General features: G+C 47.9%; 1 protein-coding gene across 10 annotated transcripts in view; it reads right to left on the bottom strand.

The window, feature by feature from the left end:
* ILDR2 (immunoglobulin like domain containing receptor 2) overlaps positions 1-20,966 on the bottom strand; it is a 45,539-nt gene extending 24,573 nt beyond the window's left edge. For 3 of the 10 annotated variants that reach the window (XM_087757219.1, XM_087757216.1, XM_087757218.1), the window contains exons 1-3: positions 17,702-17,821; positions 8,443-8,775; positions 7,214-7,333 (exon numbers count right to left, since the gene is read on the bottom strand). In XM_087757219.1, the coding sequence (XP_087613345.1) occupies positions 7,214-7,333; positions 8,443-8,775; positions 17,702-17,747 (499 nt within the window). In that variant the 5' untranslated portion in view covers positions 17,748-17,821. Of the gene's footprint in view, positions 1-7,213; positions 7,334-8,442; positions 8,776-10,620; positions 10,670-15,647; positions 15,860-16,969; positions 17,166-17,701; positions 17,822-18,891; positions 19,057-20,890 lie in introns of those variants that run through there. The other 7 variants (XM_087757215.1, XM_087757211.1, XM_087757213.1 and 4 more) reach the window with 7 other exon arrangements.
* Between the last annotated feature and the right edge of the window lie 1,038 nt (positions 20,967-22,004).

The raw sequence follows: 22,004 nt of genomic DNA, 5'->3' as shown, positions 1-22,004 counted from the left end.
GGGGAATTTGCTCCCCCTGCCCTGCCAGCAGGGCTCACACAGCCCTGGGGGCCCCAGAGCCACCTTCAGGGGACGCACAAAGGCCGGGAGGGTCCAAGGCAGCAGCGAACCCCACCACTGGCTCAGCCTGAACTCTGCCACTTTGACTAGCCCAGCCGACAGCCAGCAAGCACAAAGCCTGCCTCTGGACTGCCGTGCCCCCAGCAGCTTTCAATGCACCCCAGTTCTCCCCCCTCCCCATCCTGGGCCGAATTAATTCGCCCCACCATGCACTTCCCCCTTAGCGGGTGAAGCGCATGGCGGTTGGCACGGCAACGGGAGGCCCCCCGCCGCTGCCCCTCATTGAAGGCTTTCCTCCTGCCGCTGTTGCCAGCAACAAGTGGAGCAGAAGCCCCCAGTCCACCAGCCAGCAGGTGCAGGGACAGGGCAGCTCTGGGGGGTCAGGGGCCACCGCTGACTCTTGCTTGCTTGCCCTGTGCAAGCCTGGCCCCGGCATGGGTGCACCTCAAAGCCAGACGGTAGCTGGAGGAGGGGAGATCAGGCCGGCATGGTGCCCAAAGCTGGGGCAGAGACGGCAGGGTTTCAGTGAGCAAGGCCTCCCTTTGGACCTGCAGCTGAAACACCAGCCAGGAGGCCACAGTGATCATGGCCGCCAGCCTCCTGGCTCTCTGTGCCCAGGCTGCTCCCTGCTCCTTCTGTAGACATTAAGCTCACCTCACTTTTTTTTTTTTTTTTTTTTTTTTTTTTTTAAGGAAACTTGAAGGTGGAAGGCTGGAGCTACAAAGCAGTTGGTGGGGAGAAAACAATTTAGTAAAACATCCGGCCAAGAGACCACCTGGCCACACCACCTCTGGACGGCAGCTCTGCCCGCCTGAGGAGGAGGACTGCAGGCACTCTGAGACATGGCCGAGCACAGCTGCCAAGTCACAGCTCTGCACCCCTGCAAGGGATACGTGTCCTCTGTACAAGCTCTCCCCACCGAGCCCCAGCAGACACCCGCAGGGGAAAGAGGGAATAGACGATGGCCCCATTTACCAGGGTTGTCCCGGGCAGCTCTGTTGGAGCTAGGAGCTCGTCCTTGTTCCAGCATGGATCTGGGACACGCTCCTGTCTCTATTCCCACTGAGCTGCTGCAGGGCTTTACGCGCCCACAGCAGCCTCTCACCGGGCACCCTGCACACCCCGGGCCCCAGCCAGCCCCAAAGTGCAAGGGAGCCCAGTCTGCACTGGCAGAGCACAGCAGGAGAGGGCGGGGAGGAGGAACGGGAGAGGGAAAAGCTGAGGGGTGCAGAGCAGGTCCAGAAGGTGCAGAGATACAGAAGAGGCGAGCGAGGGCAGGAGTTAATAGGCAGGAGGAAGGCAGGTGACAGAGTGGGAGAGCAAATAGCAGCAGCTCAGGGAGGACCTGGAGTCAAGCAGACAATTAGCAGAGAGTCTGCAGAGAAGAGACACAAAAATAATTAGGGTAAGTGGTGCAGCTGAAAAGAAATGATGACATGAATAAAGTAGGCACAGGTGCAGTCAGGAACATGGCAATTGGGTAAATACAGGAAATGGTAAATACTGGCCAATTGCATGTGATATTTAAATGTGATAAATATTGGGTAAATATGGCAATAACTGCTGAATTGGTTTCCCTATTGGGAGCTGCCTCTGCAGCCCTCCCTGTAGCAGTGGGACCACAGGAGGCAGCAGCTACAGAAGGAATTACTTCTTCCTCAGTGGCAGAAAAATTTGCCAAGCCATGCCACAGCAAGAGGCCCCTGGCACAGGACACTGTCCTGAGAGGAGGCTGGATAGGACAGGAGAGGAAGTGTGGCCCTTGTAAATCAGATACTCTTCCAAGGAAGCTACTGTGAGATTTATTGGGAGAGTATGGCTCTGCAATGAGTTCCTCCATGCTCCCTCTGCTCAGAGTAACTTTATCCTTTCTTCCCGTCCTTCTCTTCCATTGGAGGGAGAAACAGCAGCAGCCCTTCTTGGAGATCAAAGTTTTAGCAGGCAACAAAGACCTCCAAGGAGGCTGTTGCCATGACTACCTTAGTAACGGAGGTCTTTTAATCACGCCAGTCTCCTTTGTGAGCAGCGTGTGGCTGTCGCTGGCAAATAAGGAGGAAAAGAGGGGTAAAAAACCTTGGCAACAAGTAGCACTTCTAAATGGTGTGAAATAAATAACTAGGAGTCGCCCGGGCTAGGACGAGCAGGATTGGACCCAGATTACAAAGGTGGCAGCACAGTGGTCCGGGGCAGGGCAGCAGCACCTAATGGGGACAGGACGAGCACTTTCGGGGTGGGAGGACACCAGCGGCCTCCCTGGCATCAATGTTTTTCCTGGATTTTTAAGTGGAGGGCTCCCATGCCGATCACTTACTTCACCTGCTGGCACTACCCACCTTCGGTCAGGAAAGCTCAGCTCAAGGTCGGAGAGCCTTCACCGTGAAGCTGCTCACAGACACCTCCCTGGGTGAGATCTGGCCCTCTCATCCCCGACACATGGCCAATAGCACTGACATCTCTGCCAACCGCTGTGACCAAGTACTGGCTCGGATGCTATTGGCAGCTTTTCAGCGAAACAGAGCAAAATTCTAAAACCATTGTCTTGTAAGGGGAAATTTTGCCAAGAACTTTTCTGTCTCCGAATCCACATCAACTTTTATAATACAGTCTCTCCCAGCACACAAGAGACTCCAAACCTGACTATATTTATAGCAGCTATTGAGTCACTTTGCTGAGTAAGAAGTGTCTTATTAGCATTGCACACCATACGCACACGTCCCAGTAGAGATTTATCCTCTCTGAAAGCCAACGCATGTCTCTATTAGTACATTAATTACTGTGCAATATGCCGTGTGTATATGTATCTATATTCTTTCCTACCTATGGGTGTTAGACTTGATAAATTTTGGGTTTAGTCTGTATCAATATTGGCTGGTAATATAAACTACCAAAGATGTCAGTTTACCAATGTTAAGTCCTAGCTGACTTTGGAAAATAACAAAAAACTCAAGTGCTAATTGTTGTTATTTAAAGCATAATGACAGCAGAAGCTGAAGATCCTAAAAGATTAATTATAAAATAATATTTCACTAATGTATCATTTATGTAGCATTAGCTGCCAAACTGGACAGAAAAAAAAAAGGGAGGCAATAGCTGTCTAGCAAAGCACATGGATAACTAACCAAAGTATCAAACTAACAACTGGGATTAGCAGATCACTTTCCTACCTCTTCCAGGAACTTGACACATCCTTGGGAATGAAGCCACTGTTCTGTGAAGCACGTCTAAGCTATGTAAAAATCTCGTAATGCAAACATTGCTGAGCTTGCACAGACCTACACATTTCAGGGTAGTCAGCTGTGCCTAGCTATACCTACAGCCATTGCTCTGTAGCTGTACCAGCTTCGGAAGAGAGCAGCATAGCTGCTTTCACAGGACCCTGCACCTGATTAGTATAAATTCCAGCTCTCAGAAAGGCTCGCTGGGTTATATGCAATATCATGCAATTAAGCTAGACTGCTTCCTGATGTGAGCTGGGTCACATGAAGCTAGGATGGGGTATCCACTGACACTGCCCTGTACTTCTGATTCAAAAGATTACACCAGGCACCCTGCATCCACTGCACTGGTACACTTGCAGTTCCCTTCAACAAAGGCTGCAATGAATGACTTTACTGAAGCCCACTGACATTCTCATATAAAAAGCAGTGCACAGGTGCTACCAATAACAGTTTGAATAATAGCACTGTCTGGGTTTCAAGAAGCAGGACACTCAGCTGCTAGCTACTAAGATAGAAACACAGACATTCTTAAATTAAGGATTCGGCCTTTTTGATTCAATCACATTAGTTCCAATAAATAAAAATGTATCAAGTTGCAAATGGATTTATTAGCCCAGCAAAGAGTTCTACATTTCTAGTAAAACACGAGTGCAGAGAGCATCACTTGAATCCTGCTGTGGAATTGCTAAGCTCTGTTCTAGTCTAGTCCTGCTGCAGCAGAAGCAAAGTTCATACAGTTTCCAGCATGCTAGACCCTCTCTGGAGATCCCAAATGCCACCAAAAAATAGTACTTTTTAATTTAAATTCTTTCCTTACTCTACAGGAGGTTCACTACCAGTCACTCTTCTTCTGTGTTTCTGAGGCACAGAGGTTACTATTCCTCTTCCCTTGCCTGCACTGATTCCGTTAGAGAGGGTTAAAGTCCCTGACTAAGCAAAACCTACTGAACAGTCTTTTCAGCAAAGCACATAAGCACATGCTTAACATCAGGTATGCTTTATAAATCCTATCAGCTTTGTTGAGCACAAATAGATATAAATAAATGCTTATATGCTTTTCTGAAATAGGCCTGAAATGAAGACAGCCCATGGGATTCTCTGATGCTGCCTAGAGTTCTCCAGCCTCTTTGTGTGTCAACATGACACATCCAGGTGACAATACTCAGCATGCAATCCCATCACGACCCAGGCTGACTGGCTACTTAGACTTCACTGGAAGTCTCTGTGATTGCTTCCCTAAGAAAAAAGTAATGCTGTAATTTGCTCAGGTTTTGGATTCTGCTCCAAGTTGTGATAAAGCAGCTTTTGACCAATTTTTAATTGTGCAATTCACTGTATAAAAGCAGGATCCTCCACTTCTAGCTAAGCAAATTTCCATTAATTTACTGATGCTATTAGGTATCTACCATTTTTGCCTCTCAGACCTTTCAAGGTTTCTATGTGATATTAAACTGCCCTGTCCAGCAGTATCTTTCTCTAACCTAAACACACCTTTCATCTTGGCATTAATATGAAACCACTAGAAGGGATATTTTCCTATTTCCTTTTCCATTCTGATTTTTCTGTCCTCCCCCACTGATAACATGAGTGGGTAGAACCTCTGCTCTATTCAAAATTCTAATCTATGCTTAAATCATGCAGCAGCCCCAAAATAAGCAATGTAAATTGTCTTTGAAAGACCACTGTCAGCAGGGAGCAAACAGCAATGTACTGTGGGAATCATACTGTCTCTAGCCGACACTATCCCTCCGCTGCTCCATCTACTCTAAAAGGGAATCTGGGTTCCACCCAAAGAGCAGCAAACAGCAAAAGAGCAAACAAAACCCTTTTACCATGTGTCCCCTAGGACTGTGGAATTGCTCCGATCTACATCTGTACTCACTGTCTCCCTGCAAGTCACTAATACCTAGCAGAGCAGTGGGATGAAATAAAAAATGTCCCAGAAGATGCCAGAATATTAAGAAACAGTATTTTCACCACTGGCTGCTTCCTCCTTTAGCCATCAATGGGGAGAGGTAAAGGAAAAGGAAAAAAAATATATATACTAGCAAAGGCAGAAGAAAAATAATAAGGTGGGAAGGGGAAGGAAGGAAGGAAAATGGGTAGGTAACCTGGAATCACTCTGAAAGCTGGAATGTTGCCTCCATACACACTACCCAGGAAAAGAAATACACACAAGCTGCACCAAACAGCATGAGGCAGAACAAAGTATGCCCACGACAAGTATGCTTTCATGCTGCTGCCAAACTTAGCAGAGTGCTGCACAAAGTGCAAGGTCAGACCCAAAGGCTGTAGTGAACAGAAAAGCAGATGCAGTCAAGGTAACGCAGCCTAAGCTAGGTGTTTCCTCCCAACATAACCAAAATGAACTGGGGCCATCATCAAGCCAGCCTCAGAGGTGGGGATTTCTTTGTTTTCCCCCCACATACTCTTCTGTACACACTGAAAAACAGATTCTTCCTGTTACCATGGCACTGTTTCATCACTGGTGTCTGAGCACAGTTGTAGACACAGATAAGACACTAAGTCCTGGACAGGAAGGTGAAGAAGGGACAAAATTCAGCAGTCCCTCACTACGCGGCCACAGTCAGCTCCTCTGGAGAGGCTACGTAACAGCGACAATTGCCACCCAGCAGACATAACCTCACCTGAACTAACACAGGTCAGTCTTGGGCCTGTTATTAACTAGCATATGATACACAGTCACACTGTGGATTTAGACAGGGGTATGACACTGTTTTCTGGAGGGACCCATTCTGCAGTTGTCCATTGCTTGACTGACATCTGAAGGAGTGAGGGGAGGTGATGGCACTGTTATAGTCACTCACCCAAGCCATTCAATCTGTTTTACTTTGTGATGACAACTACAGCTCCAAATATAAATGCCAATTAAACTCTGACCTTAGCCATGAGAGCAAGAGCACTTGACAGACATGTTCTGTGATATGCCTCTACATATCACCTACACACTATAGACCCAAGCTTTTTCACATTTTCTTCGTACAGAATCTATACACCCAAGAACCATGCAAGTATGCTGACCAGACAAACACTGATGTTAGCAGGTCTTAACGTCTTAACTCATCTTACTCTCCTGGGGCAGTCTAGAGGTGAAGTACTACAGCTGGCTCAAGGCAGTGTCAACAAACGCCCCTGAAAGGCCCATTCCACCCTGCTTTTCTCCCCTAGCTGGGATGGGTGCTTTTTTGACCTTCACAGTGAGCTGGACTGTGGAAGCCATGGCTGAAAGCTAACCCTGCAAATTGGAAAGAAACTGATCCTGCTCACCACGCTGCTCAGGGGAGCTTAAAAGAAACACAGGGCCAAGCGTGCACACTGCAGAGAGGACAGGTCCTTTTGCTGGCACCAACAGCTTAGACCTGATTAGGGTGATTGTGAAACTGCACCTCTAACTGGACAAGTATAATTAGGCAGACAGAAAAATCTGCCAAATTGACACACTCAAGCAGAAAAACACAGTGCTTCTTGACATCCTCACAGGTCAGAAGAATGGGGTGAAGGGAATGTTAAAAGACTGGAAAAAGCATATGATTTGATGTCTTCTGGGTGTCTATTTTTAAAAGACTCTGTCTCAAGTGTTCACTTTGCTGCAAGTTTATTGTTTTATGCCTTAAAAACAAGGGTTCTGACTTTCCACAGCCCTGCACTTTCTGTAGTCATTTACGCCTGTGTAACGTGTGAGCAGTGTGGGTGTAGGCATTACTATTCTGGTTTGGTAGTGTTTGCCACCCACTTTGCCTAGGTGTGAATGACTGCACAAGGTGCAAGGCAATGGTGAAGGTACTGCGGGGACTGTTTTACATAGATCTTGCACCCATAGTAGTATGGTGCACAGACATGTAGAGAGAGTGAGAGAGCAGAAGGAAAGATACATCAGCTACCTGCTGAAAAAGCAATCTGGCAAGAGGGCTTACCAAGCACAAGCAGCTCCACCGATTCTTCATTCTTGCCCTCCACATCATCCGGTGTGATAATAAGGCAGTAATAGAGCCCACTGTCTCCCCACATCAACTTCCCAATCTGAAGGTCTGCATCTGAAAGGCAAAAAAGAAACGTCAGGCTTTCCCTCCAACACCTATAGGAAGTGCGAAGTGATGAAATCACCGGGTCCGTCTCCGTGTCCCAAATCCATTTCATTTCCTTACTAAGAAGAGGGGTTAACCTTATCCAGAATATCACAGTATGCAGAAAAAAACCGACAGGCTCAGGACTCTGTGGCTGTAAGTGGGAAGACAGGTAACGCTGCAGAGGCAGCTCACTCTGCAAGTGCTGAGAGAGCAGGAGGAGTAACTAATGTCACTCTCTGTCCTTCCTATCACCTAAGGCCTGGGGTCCCAACAGTATTCATGCCATGAAAGAAGGGCTTTGACAGTGTCTCCTCTACAGCACTTCAGCCATCTGCCGAAGAGGTTACACAGCAACAAAAGAAAACACTCCCCCTTGCTGAGGCTACGCTCCCCCTTGCTGAGGCTGATCATATGCTCTCCACACCAACGAGCCTCCACTTCTGCCTAGGTGGTCTCCCGAGTCAAACAGAAGCCTTGTACTTTTGAGGGACAAGGTCTCTCATACAGCCTTCCAGACCACATGTTTAAGGACCCTGCCACTCCCCATCTCCACCCAACTTGACTTCACCCTTCCTTTCACACAGCCCAAGGCTGTGTGGGTTTAGGTTCATGATGGGGTAAGCTGGTGAAGTCCAGAGCTGAGCAAACATGACCTATAGGATAATTCTGGTATTTTGGAACTGGGAAAAAATAGAGTTTGCAAGGAAGAAAAACCTAGCCAGCAAAGACTGAATTGATACCTCTCTTGCTGGCATCCCTTTGTTAAGGAAAATCTATATACAGAGCAATATGCAGAAGCCAGGAATAAAAACCTTCCACTTCATCAAAGGGAAAAGAATACTGTATCAGAGTTGGAGACCTACACAGAGTCGGATGAAGGGAAGGGCCAAAGAAAAGGACCTTTGGGTCTAGGGTTGATTGGTTGGTTGAATCCTAAATGTCCGACATAAAACAGCTCCCTTCCAGCAGCCTCTTCTAAGGGAGCTGACTGAACAATTACTGCCAGCTTCCAGTATCCCAAATTGCTAAGGGTCCATTCCAACCCGCACCAAGCACCACTGGGGCAGGAGAGTTACCGTGGACAATGCTGACATCTCTTTCCTTATAGAAGTCCCCTATAGTGACGGCAGATCCTTGTTTGGAGGCCACGACACGGACTGTCCTCCTGCTATCCACACAGTCCAGGTAGGGATCCCAGTCCAGGTTCCTCTTGCTCATTGTTTGTAAACCAGAAGTTGCCATACCCAAAGCTTCTCCCATCCGGTCCTGGCAGTAAGATTTAAACCTCCACTGTACCACAGCTGGCTGGGTGGAAGAAGTAGAGAAATGGCAGCGAAGCAAAGCAGGCTGAAACAACATGGCCACCTTCTTCTTCTCAGGCACGGTAACCTGCAACCCTTCCACCTCAGCTGAAAAACAAAAACATGAGCGTCATATGCCTTAGCATTGCTTGAAGAGGGAGCTACTGCATTTTATCATAGCATCATTCTCCCCATGAACATAAAATTAAAATGTCCATCTGTTTCAGGTGCTAGGGTGCAATACTCCTCAATGTATGTAAGCACAGATGTTGGCAGAAGTAATTTTGCATTTTTCATAGCCTGCAGCCACAAGGAAAAATAGAGCACAATGGGGCTGAAGGCTCAAATGTAGTATCCTTATGCTCTGTAGAGACCCTAACACAGCAACATGACAATTCACGGCTTCTGTGGCACGTTCACAGATAAGGAAAAGGTATTTTAGGGATGGCCATACTCCACTTCTACAGCAGTCAGCCAAGGGACCAGATCCTGAGTTCATAACAATACCAATGCAGAGTAAGTCACGCCCCTCCCAATTTCAGTGGCATCACACCTCCTCTTTGAAAGTCAGGCAGCACACAGTGCCTGGCTCAGCCCGTCATGCACTGGTGCCCAGTTAAGTGCTGCTTGCTCTGCCAAACTCTAGAGATGCATGAAGGAGTGGATCCAAATCGCACAGCTCCTGCCAGGGCTGGCATGTAGCACTAAGAGAAATTGCTCCATGTGGGAGGTGCAGAGAAAAATGGCCCAAATACTCAAGTTTTTCACATTCCCAGGAGGAGATGGATCTCAACACATAATGTTTATCTACCAGCTGACGGGAGAGCTGCAGCCTGGAGCTGATGTATTAAGGCCTCAGAGAAGACGAATGGGACTGCTGCCACATCCTTGCGTAGCTTAGGGAGAAGCCGAGAGTCAGTGAGCAATGCCGGCAGAGAGCCCTCGGGAGAGTGAGGTACTCCATCTACCCACAGGGGAATGGCAAAACCTACAACATGTGCCTTTCATTGCTCCCCTCTTTCTTGCGCTGCAGGCCGCAATGACTGAGAGCACTTACACAACACCAGAAACACACGCTGACACTTCCCCAAGCAGGGAGGAATGAAAGACTGAGGACAAAGAAAGGCTTCCTGATGTTGAGAAGCAGTAGGAGAGAAGGGCAAATGCCAAGAAAAAAGAAAACAGAGTAAGGATAAAGAATCAGCGTAAGTATAGGAAGTGGAAGGATAAGCAGAATGACAACCATGGAAGCAGGAAGCTTACATTTAGCTGGAAGAAGCTGAAGAAGGTGTCTCAGCCTAGGTCAAAATAATTTCAAAGGGCTAGAGCTAGGTTGCAGGAGATTAAGAAATGATGTAGAGATGAGAGGAAATGGAGTCAGCAAAAATAAACCACCCACTCCAGAAACTAGAGATGAAAAGGAGATGGAAGCTGGCAAAAGAAAGTGAAATGACAGGAGGTATCTTTAGGATGGGGAAAAAAAGGCTTAGACTAAAGCATTGGAGCTTAAAGCAGACAGAGAGCAATAAATGCATCAACAGTATGACAACAGCAGGCATGAAGGGACAAGGTCAAGTTGAGACAGCTGCAGAGCTGGAAAGCAAAAGCAAGCAAAGATATCATGATCAGGAGCCAGAACCAAAGAAAAGTGGAGAGGTTGGACCAACACTGAATATTCATTTCAACAAGTTATCAATGTCCAAACTATAAAACACAACGAAGTCTATAAACACCAGTCAGGGGATAAAAACACAGTATGGACAGAACCTAGGGGAAAGCATATTTCAGAGAGGCAAGATAGTCACTGATACTAACAAAGAATTACTGATCTAGGTAGGATTTGACCCTGGGGACTACTGTGCGAAGGCTTGCAGCGCACAAGGGCGCTATGGCCTTTGCACAGGAATGCTATACTACGCGTATAATGAATGCATGACATTATGCATATCATACTCATGCCATGTGGAAGTTGCACAGGAGATATCATTAGTTTTGCCAGAAGTGCCTAGACCCAAATCCGAACACTGAAGTGTGGGTGTTCTCCTGAGTACCACGAAAACACAGCTGGGGTCCCAAAAAGATGCTCCCACAGGAGAGGCAAGGGCATGAGGCAGCTCCTCCACTTTCCCGAGGCATAGGCAGAGAGATAACTCAAGAAGTGGCAGCTGGGACGTTTCTGCCAGGCCTCCTGTTCCCAGGGTCAAGAGGGGCCAAGCGGCACTAAGAGAACGTCACCACTTGCTTCTTAAGGTGAACCAAGTGGTGACGTTGTCTTATTCTCTCTTCTCCACACACGCGTGCTTCCTGGGCTGCATCTGAATGCAAGAGACATGATGACCACCTTGAAAAATTAATGGGTCCAGGTCAGACGTGTATCTGGCAACTCCGTGCCTGACCCCACGCAGTCTGTGGGTGAAGCCAGCATGTGACACGGGCTGGTCAAGTGACTCATCACGTTACTTCAGCTTCAGGGATAAAACAGTGACACAGTGAATATTTAAATCTTTCCCTTGTGAACCAAGTACGCTGCTTAGTAAACACAGTGCTTTCAGCTAACCATGCACCATAGCCCTCTTTCCCTGTTAATGAGATTAATGAGTTTGACAAGCCAGGAACTGCTTTAATAAATGATTAGCTGAGATTTAGCAAATTCTCATCTGACTAACTTTCCCCACCCCACCCCCACATGAATGTCTATATCAAGAAAAGAAAAGAAAAGCAGCTTTCGGGAAAACATAGGAATTCTTTTTCTACCCAAAAGCATTTGGGAGATGTGCAGTAAATTATCTGGCATCTTCTATATCCCACCCCAAGCTCTTTATTAACTTTTAAAGTATTCTTTTCGGATCCTTTCCAGAAATAGCATTTAAGAGCAACACAGTGCCTCAGACTGAGAGACTAGAGCAGCGGAAACTCTACATCTATTTAAGTCAAATTATATATAATTATATATGGCTGAACTGGGAAATTATACACCTGTAATTTCCTCTGCCAAAAAAAAAAAAAAATAAATTACCAAAATCGATTCATGTAATACGTCACTGCTGTAACAGTGTCCATCAGAAAGGCCAACAGGATGCTCGACTGCCTGAAGACAAGATGGTGGCTTTACACCTATCAGTTATGTCCGTGTGTGTGAATTATAGAGGTCTGCTTAGGACTTCCTCAACTTCAAGAAGAAACTGCTGACCTCAAAAATCTTCAAGAGATGAGCCAAGATAAGAAAAGCCTCCAATGTACCACAGGACACAACTCTGGGCTGTTTATACAGCAGAGAAAAAAAAAGGCTGAAAGATGTGAAAAATGATGACAAGCTTAGTGACAGCACCGTGGTAGCTCTTTGTCTAGTTTAATACAAGTAGGACTAAAAAGAAGCTGAATTGCGCTCTGCTATGTTTTGACTAATGCAGACAGAGCAAGATTAGCCCTTATTTCAAAATCATCACGGAAATGTAATTCCTGCACTCCAGAGAAGCAACCTGTTCATTGTGAATTTCACAATGTTTGAACTTTCACAAGAAAAATCTCACTCATGGGAGTCTCATGACTACGTGACAATTTTTCTTCCCTTCTTTCTTGTTCTCCTAAATCCCCAAAAAAAGGTCTGCAAATATTAATCAAGTGCATCTTAAAAACACAGATATCCTTACTCTCAGAAAATAAAAATAATCCAGGTATTTACATGTCTGTGCATGTGTATATATACACTCCTGGAGAAAGAGCTTAAAAATAATCACACTTCAGAAATATAATTGTATGGATTTTGTCTGTTTCTCATCGGCAACATGCATGTCTCCTTTCTCTGATTATTTTCCTGAACTATCCTCAGATTATGCATTCAAAGTATGCAATCAACATTACACACAAGCTATCACTAATACATTTTAGTGGTGATTAAAGAAAATTCAGGGAAGTGATTATAGAGGGGGATATTTGTAAGGCCGCATTTGAGCCTTGTGAGCCTTATCTTCATAAGCACTTTCCATGAGTAAAAGAGAGAAGGCAATTGAGAAGTGATAACTTAGGCTCTTATTTTCCAGTTGCCCTCCGGAGAAGCCTATGCCTCCCTGAGGCTAGATGAATCTCAGGAAGACTTAGCTTCACTACACAGCCTTAAGTTAGCCTTTATGAATAGAATCATAGAATGGTTTGGGTTGGAAGGGACCTTAAAGATCATCTAATTAGAATGAAGTTGATCTGAAGCACTAATCCCTGTAAATAATGGCAAAGCCAGGTACTGTAGTTCAATGGAATAGGTCTCAGACTGTATCCTTCTAGTGCCTAAGATTTGAGTCCACAAGAAGGCAGCATGCATTATTCTTCAGGTCAGCATGGGTCTCCCTACCTGTGCACGCATCACATCTCTTTCTTTGCAATTATTTGGCTCACATTACCACTCGCCTGAGGCAGTATAGCTGATGCTATGAAACTACAAAAATTACATCCCCTGATTTTATGCACCTTTATTGACAGGAGTGACAGTTGTGCACACAGGAGAACAGAAGTCCATGGGCCCTGAACTACGCACCTCAGGAAAACTACTCCTGGACTATAACTAAGGGCTTTGGCAGAAAAGTGTATGTTCATTGGTAAGAGACAGTGCTCCTTGGGTAGTTTATATCACTTCCCCAAACAAAATAAACCGTTGGGCAAAAGGATGCTACATCTTTCTTTTTTGTGCCTTGGCCACTATGCATCGATTAACAGTGTTCTTTCCCCCACTGCTGAATACAGGCACACCATCCACACTTTCACATGTGGATCAAGCCTGGATCAGGAATTACAAGATCTGGGCTTTGAGACTGAAAAGTCAGAGATGATAAACAGTTGTATGGAGAGCCAGTGGGATCACTGAGATTGTGTTGTACACATTCTTGCCTACTCATGCTGGACTAAATCCAATCCATGCGATTAATCAGAAAAAGCCATCACCATCAGATTGTGTTGAGTGCCTTATGGAAATGAATTGGATGCCTTGGTCTGGTTCCTATCAGACTTGTGTTCTTAGCTCTGTGGCCACTAATTGCCAACTTTTTTAGCCAGCAAGAAACCAATACTTAAATAGGTCAGCTGCAGCTGAGGTGAAAGCATAGTACTGCTTTTTACAGCTCCGTAGCAAAACTCAGAATTTCAGCTCCCTAACTGCTTAACCTGGAAAGGGGCAAAACTAAAGCAGTCGGAGAAAACCACGGCCTTGCACACCCAGCACTCACAGCACAGAACCTCAACAGGGAAACACTCCACGTAGGACACAGCCCAGACTCTGCAAACTGACTGCAGCAGACACTGGACTATTCCTTGCTCTTCCCCATTCTCTGTGATGCTGTCCCCCAGGCGCCCCATGCTCCCAGCTTCTCTAGGGAAGGACACAGCACTGAAATGGCAGGGACTACATAAGGACTTTCACAAGAGCTCAGGACATTTCATGGGCTTTTCTAGGTATCGGTCTCTCTTCACCAGCTTCCCTGCACCCATTACACTCTCTTACGACCCGCCCCTTTCACACATTCACAAAAGTCACCCTGGATGTTTTCAGGTGAATTATCCCAGCTTTGGCCACCAGCTCAAATCTGATCACCCCTGTCTTATATACTGTCTGAGAGCTGTTAAAATTGTCAGATGGCTCCTGGTTTACATCCCAGCATCCCAGAAATCATTCCCAGAACTATCACTCAGTAATTGGTCACCACCAGAAGCCTGAGAAAAGAAATGGGAAGAGTCTCTCCAAGCCTTATAACACCAAGCCATAACACCTGTCTTTGGGACAGCACTGGGATTTCCACTGGTGCCAGTCCCACTCAAGCTGATCTCACAGGAACAAAAAGTAAAAAAAAAAAAAAGTGAGATTTCTTCCCAGTTACACTACACTTATGCTGCGTGCAGCCAGTCAAGGGAAGACAAATGAATACTTTAAATCAAGGCAGATAAAACAGTCCATCCATTTCCCTGCCTTCCCAAGAAGTCTGCTCAGTTGGCCAGGAAACAGCAAAGCACAACTGTGCTCCAGTATGCCCCCTCTGCCTGCTCTCCTAAACTGTGGCTGGGAAAGTAGAGGTAGTAAATCTACCCGCCTTTGAACCATACCATTGCATTGCAGTGGCTCCTCTGCATAGGGAGAGCAAACAGGTACAGAGTGCTAAATTATCAGTGAAAAATTACTTAACAGGGAGAGAAGATCACCTTTTAATGTGGACAGTCTTCTAACTGTAATCTTTCCAAGCTTAGCCTGAGTCGTGAGGCAGAAAAAAAAATTTGCTCTGCTCATTCTATAGGTAAAACTGGAGTTCAGTCTCCAGTGCAACACTTCTGTCTAGTTTTAAATGCATTAGGAATTACAGTACTAATAAGAATAATGATAAACCCAAGGGGAGGATTCATTCCAGAATCAAGCTGCACTTAGTAGTTTACAAGAACCAGCTTTACCCAGGGGCTTAAGGATACTTGACAAATTGTACCTTCTTTTTCTACAATGCGAAGAACACAGTGCCACATGTATCCTAACCTGTGTCACTTCACAGGAAGGAATAAAGGATGACCTGCTCTCCATCCTTTTGCTCTTGTTATTAAAACACTAGCTTCAGGCACGTGGGAGACCATGGCAGGAGGAAGAGAAGCCAAATCAAATCCACTGCACCTCATGCAGAGTTTTTTGAAATTGCAGTAAGAAGTCACAATGCACAAAACCAAACAAAAGATAAATGCAAGAGCCAAAAATTAAAGACAAACAAAGAACAGAGAGGAACTATTGCTGGGAGGAAAGGAACTGCAAGTGCTGATTAGAAATTTCTCAGCCTACCTTGAGGAGGGAGGAGGGGAGAGAAGGGGGCGAGAGCCTCTCTCTCTCTTTCTTGTTTCCTTTTGTCTCCCTGCTTCCTCCCCATCTTGCACTCTGTCTCTTACCCTGGCCCCTCCACCTCCCAACCCCCACTTCTCTTTCCCAGAGTGGAGTGTACCACTCTGACTGGATTAGGGCTCCTTACCTTGATGCAGACCTTTCATTCCTTTGCACAGCCACTGGGAAGACGAAAATCTTGAATCCATGTTTGCTAGCCTCTCTCCCTTTTCTGTGCACACACGTACACACTCACACACACCCATGTGCTTATTTGCTTTCTCTCAGTCATGAAAAAGGACAGCAGTGCCTGCTCTATCACTGGGCGGCAGCGGCCAGGAGGCTGGAGGGGAGCAAGCTGACACCGGCTGCCTCCATCTCTCAGCACTCGGCTACGGCTAACCTGTTGCCTGCCGGAAGCCTTTGCCTGCCGGCAGTCGACAGCACCAACGACAGGCAGTCCTGTCTCAAAAGCCCAGGACTAGAGGAGACTGGAAGGTCTTCCTGCTGCAGCGGTACCTCTCTCTGCATAGACCTTGCATGCTCCAAACAGCAGTCGCTGCCAGTAATCGTGAATTACCTTTAATGAAGGGAGAAAGGTGTCAACAGCCCAGCCTTTTAGCTTGATGGAAAAGTCCTGATCTAGCCAGACATGTCCTGATAATTAAGCTCTTTAAAAAGAGGGAGGAATGTAACGTCATGTTTATCTACACCCTGTACTCCTTTACCCTGGATGCTATTTATCAGCATACTACTATGGCTAGTGGGAAAGGAGTGGTAGTTGTGGGTGCACTGGCACTCCAGACCAACTCAGTGAAGCGGGATATGTTCGGAAGCAGCCAAATGGCAGAGAGGGAGGCAGGGAGAGAGGATGAGCTGGAAGCTGCTGAAGCCCCAGATGAGGCCGTGAAACCCTGGAAGGGAGCAGTAGGCAGGCACCGGTGTTGAAGATGACTCAGAGCGAAAAAGCAAGGAAAGGGGTGGGTGGGTGGTGGGAGAGAGGTGTTATGACTAAAAGCCGAATTTACTGCTTGTGAATCCTAAATCTGAATAGGAAGAGGGAAGAGCCTGAGGTCTTTTCTGCGGGATACATTGTGGGGGGGAATATATGCCACTTAACCCAAGTGTGTCTGTTTCTTCTTTCAGCCTGTAACAAGCCTGCCTGGCTAAGTCAGCCTGCTGCAGCTTTTCCTCAAGCCTCCTGCCTGTACCTGGCTGCTGCACCGGCTCAGAGGAGGCAGATCCTGCCGCTGACCTGACAGGGCTCCCTCTTTCTCCCCGATTCCTGGCTGCCCTGCCGCTCTCATTCCGCTGTAATCCCTACCCTCTCCTCTCCTCGCTGTCCAGCTCTCAGACCCAGCCCCTTTTCAGCTTGGTCCCCCTGCCCTCTCCCCATCGCAGAGCCCTCTCAGCTCTGCTCTGCTCTCCTCTCCGGCTCCCCTCCCCCTTGCTTAGGGAGGGCTTCCCGACCTCTTTGGGAGCCGGCCGGGCAAGAGGTGGCTGGCGGGCTGCGCTGGGGGAGGCAGTCTCGTCCTGCGCCCACAAAGGCCTGGGCACAGCTGCACCAGCACCGGGAAGGCCGGATCCTGCTCCCCTCGAAGCCGGGGCAGAGGCAGGGCAGCCCCCTCCTCTCACACCTCTGTCGACGGCGTGCGCGGCCAGGACACTGGGAAAGGAGAAGTTCCTGCAATTGTTCCCGGCCCGGCGTGGGCGGGCGGGGGGAGCCGAGGGCTGTCGCCATCCCCCCTGCACCGCGGCCAAGGACACTCCGGCCCCCCCGCGCTCCTGCTGCCTCCCCGGGCCGGCTCCCACCCTCCCCCGCCCAAGCGCGCTCCTCTCCCCGCCCCGACCCGCGGTAAACAGTGGCCTAAACGCCCCCCGCGGACAGAGGGGCCGGGGGCCCCTCGGAGCTGCCCCCACGGCCGGTCCCGGGCAGGCAGGAGGCGCCGGCTGCCTCCCCACGTCCCCAACGGCACCAGCCCTCTCCGCGAAGTCTCCGCAAACTGCGCCGTGGGACGCCCCCGAAAAGCCCCCCACCCCACGCCGGCTCCCTCCGCAGCTGCCCTCCCCAGCCTGCCGGGGCACTCCCCCAAACCGCCCGTTTTCGCCCTAAAGAAAGACGTAGGGGCCGCCGGGCACCGGCACGTCGGGGCCGCCGGGACGCCCGTGCCCCCGCCCGCGGCCGGCAGCCCGCGGCCCTACCTGCGAGCCAGAGGAGGACGATCCAGCCCAGGACGTGCCCATCCATCTTCCCGCTGGCCCGGGCGGCGCGGGCGGGCGGGCGGCAGGCGCGGGGCGGGGGCGCCGCGGGGCGGGCGCGACCATGCCGCGGGGCGGCGGGAGAGGCCCGGGGGCGGCCCCGCCCGGCGCGCCCGCAGCCCGCTCCGGCAGCCGCCTCCCCGCCCAGCCGGCCGGGCTGGCGGCGAGCGGCCGCGCCGTGTGGCTCCGCTCCGCTCCGCTCCTCCCCGGCTGCCGGCTCCCGCGGCGGCTAGGGGGGCCGCCTCGCAAGGCCGCCCCCGCGGCTATCCGGGTGCGGCGGCAGGCGGGGACAGCGCGGCGGCGGGGGCTCGGGCGGGGGGCGCCGCCGCCGGGAGGCAAGCGGAGGACGGCGGGGAGGGGACGCGGCTTCCCGAAACTGCTTCCCTCCCTCCCTCCCTCCGGCAGAGGGGCGTTTCGGTTGCCAGGTGCCGCTGGGGGTTTGCGCGGCGGGGTGCCGGAGCTGGCCTCGGCCTGCCGGCACCCCGGCGCCTTCCTCCGCAACTGCTTCAGCCGCCGAGCCCAGAGCGAGGCGCAGCCCCCGGCTCCCCCGCGGGGCCTGCAGCGGCCTCGGCCGCGGCCCCGTCCCGGCTTACAACTTCCCGAGTAAGCGCTTAAAAACGTCTGCTCCCATCGTCTGTCCTCCCCAGAGGAGCCAAGTGTATACCTTGGGAACTGAATGTAGACTGTGCCAATTCTGAATTTCCCTGGGGCTTCCACTTCCAGCATGGGCACTGCGACTAATTACCGTAATTTTAGATGAAGAGGGGATATAATTTTAGATGAGGAGGAGGTGTTCTGGCTGTTAATGATGGACAGCTGAGTTGTGGGGTGTTAAGTTTTAATGCCAACATGATGTTGGAAGAGAGATGGCAGTTTTTTGGGAGGAAGGGGACAGCCGACTAGAAATACAGCTGAAGAAGGTCACTTCTGAAAAGATGGATGTTGTTGTGAAATTAAATGGTCCTGGCCACAGCAGACCCACATGTATGCATACGTACTGTACTTAAAACTTCCGAACTTTCTGAGAAAGCGAAATAAGTCACTGGAATTATTCACAGGCCTAGAGCTGGCTAAATAGCAGCATGCTTTCTTTGGTGGCTCAGCACCAAAGCACCTTCCAACGTGGCACTCACCGTTCACAGCATCCAGCACAGCTTCCATTTGCGTGTCGTTCATCTTCGGGCGTTTTTCTTTAGGGCCTTGGCTGGTGTTCATAAGCAAAGTTTGCATTCTGCAGACATCAGTGGTCCACACGGGAGATGGGAGTAGTCTTCAACTTCTCACTTCTCGTCTGGAATCTGCCAAAGAACATAAACGATTCTGATTTTAGAACACGAAGTTGGGCCCCAGAAGGGAGCAGCGCGAGGCGTGTCCTGCTGCTAAAGGCAGGGTGCACAGGGATGCCGGCGGTAAAACTGCACAAGCCATCTGCCTTCCAGCGGGTATTTTCCAATCGCCTGTAGATTCCTCATAATTTTGCCTTTCAGACTAAACTTCTCTACAGGCAAGATAAGCCTTTTTCAAAAGCATGAATAAAAATAGATCAATAATTTCTGAGTGAAAAAGCAAACCAGCATGTTTGCTATGATAAAAGATGTGTTGAAACATCTTAGTTGTTTTTGAACAGTTGTAGTCCCTCTGTTAACATAGTTAAAGTGGAATTAAGCAAGGAGGTAATCCCTAGGCAGCCAGCCCGTTTTTAAGTGTTTTATTCAGAGCTAGTCAATGTTATTTAAAAATACATTTCACATAGAAGTTTATTTTTATTCAACATTGCTTTAAAAAAAAAAAATACACACCCACCCCAGTCAGTGTCCTGATGTGCCTCTGACCTGATACATTATGAATTTAACCATTTTGCAGTACCAGCTAAAAGCCACTATTGAGAACTAAGACCCTGTTATGCTAAATAACGTACATACGCCATGGCGCACAGTGCTGCTCTCCTTCAGCACACAGTGATCTGACACCCCACTGCCTTTGTGCATACTTGCAGGTGGAAGGCAAAGTAGAAACTCTCGTCAGGGCCACAACTTCAGCCTCAAGAAATACATGTCATTCCAGAAAACTCAGATGGAGCTATAATGCTTCACATCAGCTGAAGACCTGTTATGTATCTATAGGATGTAATCCATGAAAGTTTGTATGGGCTGAAGGTTTGTATGGGCTGAATTAAGACTCCTAAAAGGTGAACACAAAGCTATTTTTTCTCTCCCTCTCTTAACCGTTTTTCCTGATAACCCTCAAAATTTCAAGTGAAATCCTGGTGCCTTGCCTTTCTGTAACTTAGTTGGCCACGAGTCTGATCCAGAGTTTCCTGAGACAATGTTGTTGTTGATATTATCATCTCATGTTTAACATTGGAGCAGTACAATCCCTTATGCGTCACTATTGTTAGCTACCCCTAGCTTTTTTTTTTTTTTAATCTACTCCAGCTCTTGCAAATAAATTTGGCATACGTCACTTTTGCTAAACTTTTGACTCATAACAAAGGAAGGAAAGATTTTCAATACAAGGAAGCACCATTGTTTTGCATGTAACGTTGGATTTATAGCTGCTTTGAAATTTTCATACACTCAAACTCACGGTAGGGTTCTTTTTCACTTAATGTGAGCTGTCATTTGAATATATGCATGTATGATGGATGCCCTGCCCGAGCCCTGAATAGATGTTCCAGATCTCTGCAGACCTTTGATCTGAGTATTGCAACATCTGAGCGAGCAGGCTTAATAGTTAATGTTGGGATGTTGTCTTTCATTTTAGCCAGTTCTTGGAGACAAAAAGCTGCATGACTGCAGTTAGCCCCATTTCACCTTCAAACAGTGGGTGAATTCCTATGCAATTAGCCAGACCGCTTCAAGCCACAGCCCAGCGGGGATTCTCTGTCCGCTGAAAAACAGCATACTGGTAGACTTCAACCTTCATCTCCCTCAGTCACTTGACAACCTTGATACCGGATGACCAAATTCCCCATGCCTGTCCTGCATAATTTAGCCCCAGACTGAATTGGAAGAATACCATGCTACAACACCGTTTGATGTAAGTGACACCGTGACTCTGTTCGGAGCAGTTCTCTAAGCAATGGGATCACAAACAAATTCAGTGGAACAGTAGGGAAACAAACAAACTCACTTTTTACTCGTGCTGTAGCAGCTGCTGGTTCCTTTCTCTTCTTTTCAACTACTTAATTCCTCCCTCCTTTCATCTTCCAGTACCAGCCTTCTGTGGTCATTTCCTCTGTTGATAAGTGGAGTCAGCTTTTCCATAAGTTACCAGCACCTGGAATGATTTACACCAGCACCTCACTCAGAATGACCCATCTCAGCAACATCCCTGAAAACCTGCTATGCTGAGTGAAAATACTTCTCTTCATGCGTACTTTTGTACATCCGTTCAGCCCGCTGGATTTCCCTTGTAGAAATTTCCATAGAAACAGTGATTTCAACAGCTTTCTGGGATGTCATACTAGATTCAGCCATTAGAAACTGCTCTCTTGATTTAGTACTGAGGCCAGCACATTACAGAAGGTATTAGGTGACACATCATCAAATCATAGCGTTTAGTGAGTCTCTTCAGAATAGCTACTAACTACAACTTTTCCTTGTTTGCTTTGTTACACTGGAATCTCTTATTAATCGTTGATAGCTTCACAGCAAGATATTGCTGAAATATATGCACTCTCTGTATATGTTGTTTTTTTCTGAGCTGCCTGGCTACAATTGATAGCACGATAATACAGACCTTTTCTTTCCCATTAACATCAGGAGTGGGTGATATGGATATATAAACTACTTTTGTTCTTAACCATGATGTTTGTACCAACAAATGTTTAGAATATTTAATAGAGAAATTTTACTTTCTCACTCCAGTGAACCTTGAGTTCTGTAATATAAGTTCAGCATCGGAGAAAACCCAAGAGAACAGCATCTTTCTGTAATATTCACTCCTCTGTATAAATTTCCCATGCTGCTCCTGGTTCTTTTTTACACTTAACTCTTCATTTAAGTAAAACACTAAGTGCATATTAGCAGCAACATTTTGTGAAGTTATTATATAGGCACACAATCATAAGCGAATCATCCCAGCTCACAATCTTTTGTGTGTCACTGTATGCAAAAATACACAGAATAGGCATGAGACAAACTCTGCTTGCATATCTACAGATAACCAAGGAGGTAACAGTTGTTAAACCCTCTACGGTTTTGGCTGTAGAGAAACTGTGGGCAGCACAAATACCTTCAGGGAG

Source organism: Nipponia nippon, unplaced genomic scaffold (genome assembly GCF_047370975.1).
Source record: "Nipponia nippon isolate SJK-2023a ecotype South Korea unplaced genomic scaffold, ASM4737097v1 scaffold_2, whole genome shotgun sequence".
Taxonomy (NCBI): Eukaryota; Metazoa; Chordata; class Aves; order Pelecaniformes; family Threskiornithidae; genus Nipponia; species Nipponia nippon.
The sequence above is the reverse complement of the archived record's forward strand: the minus strand, read 5'-3'. Positions and strand labels throughout refer to the sequence as shown.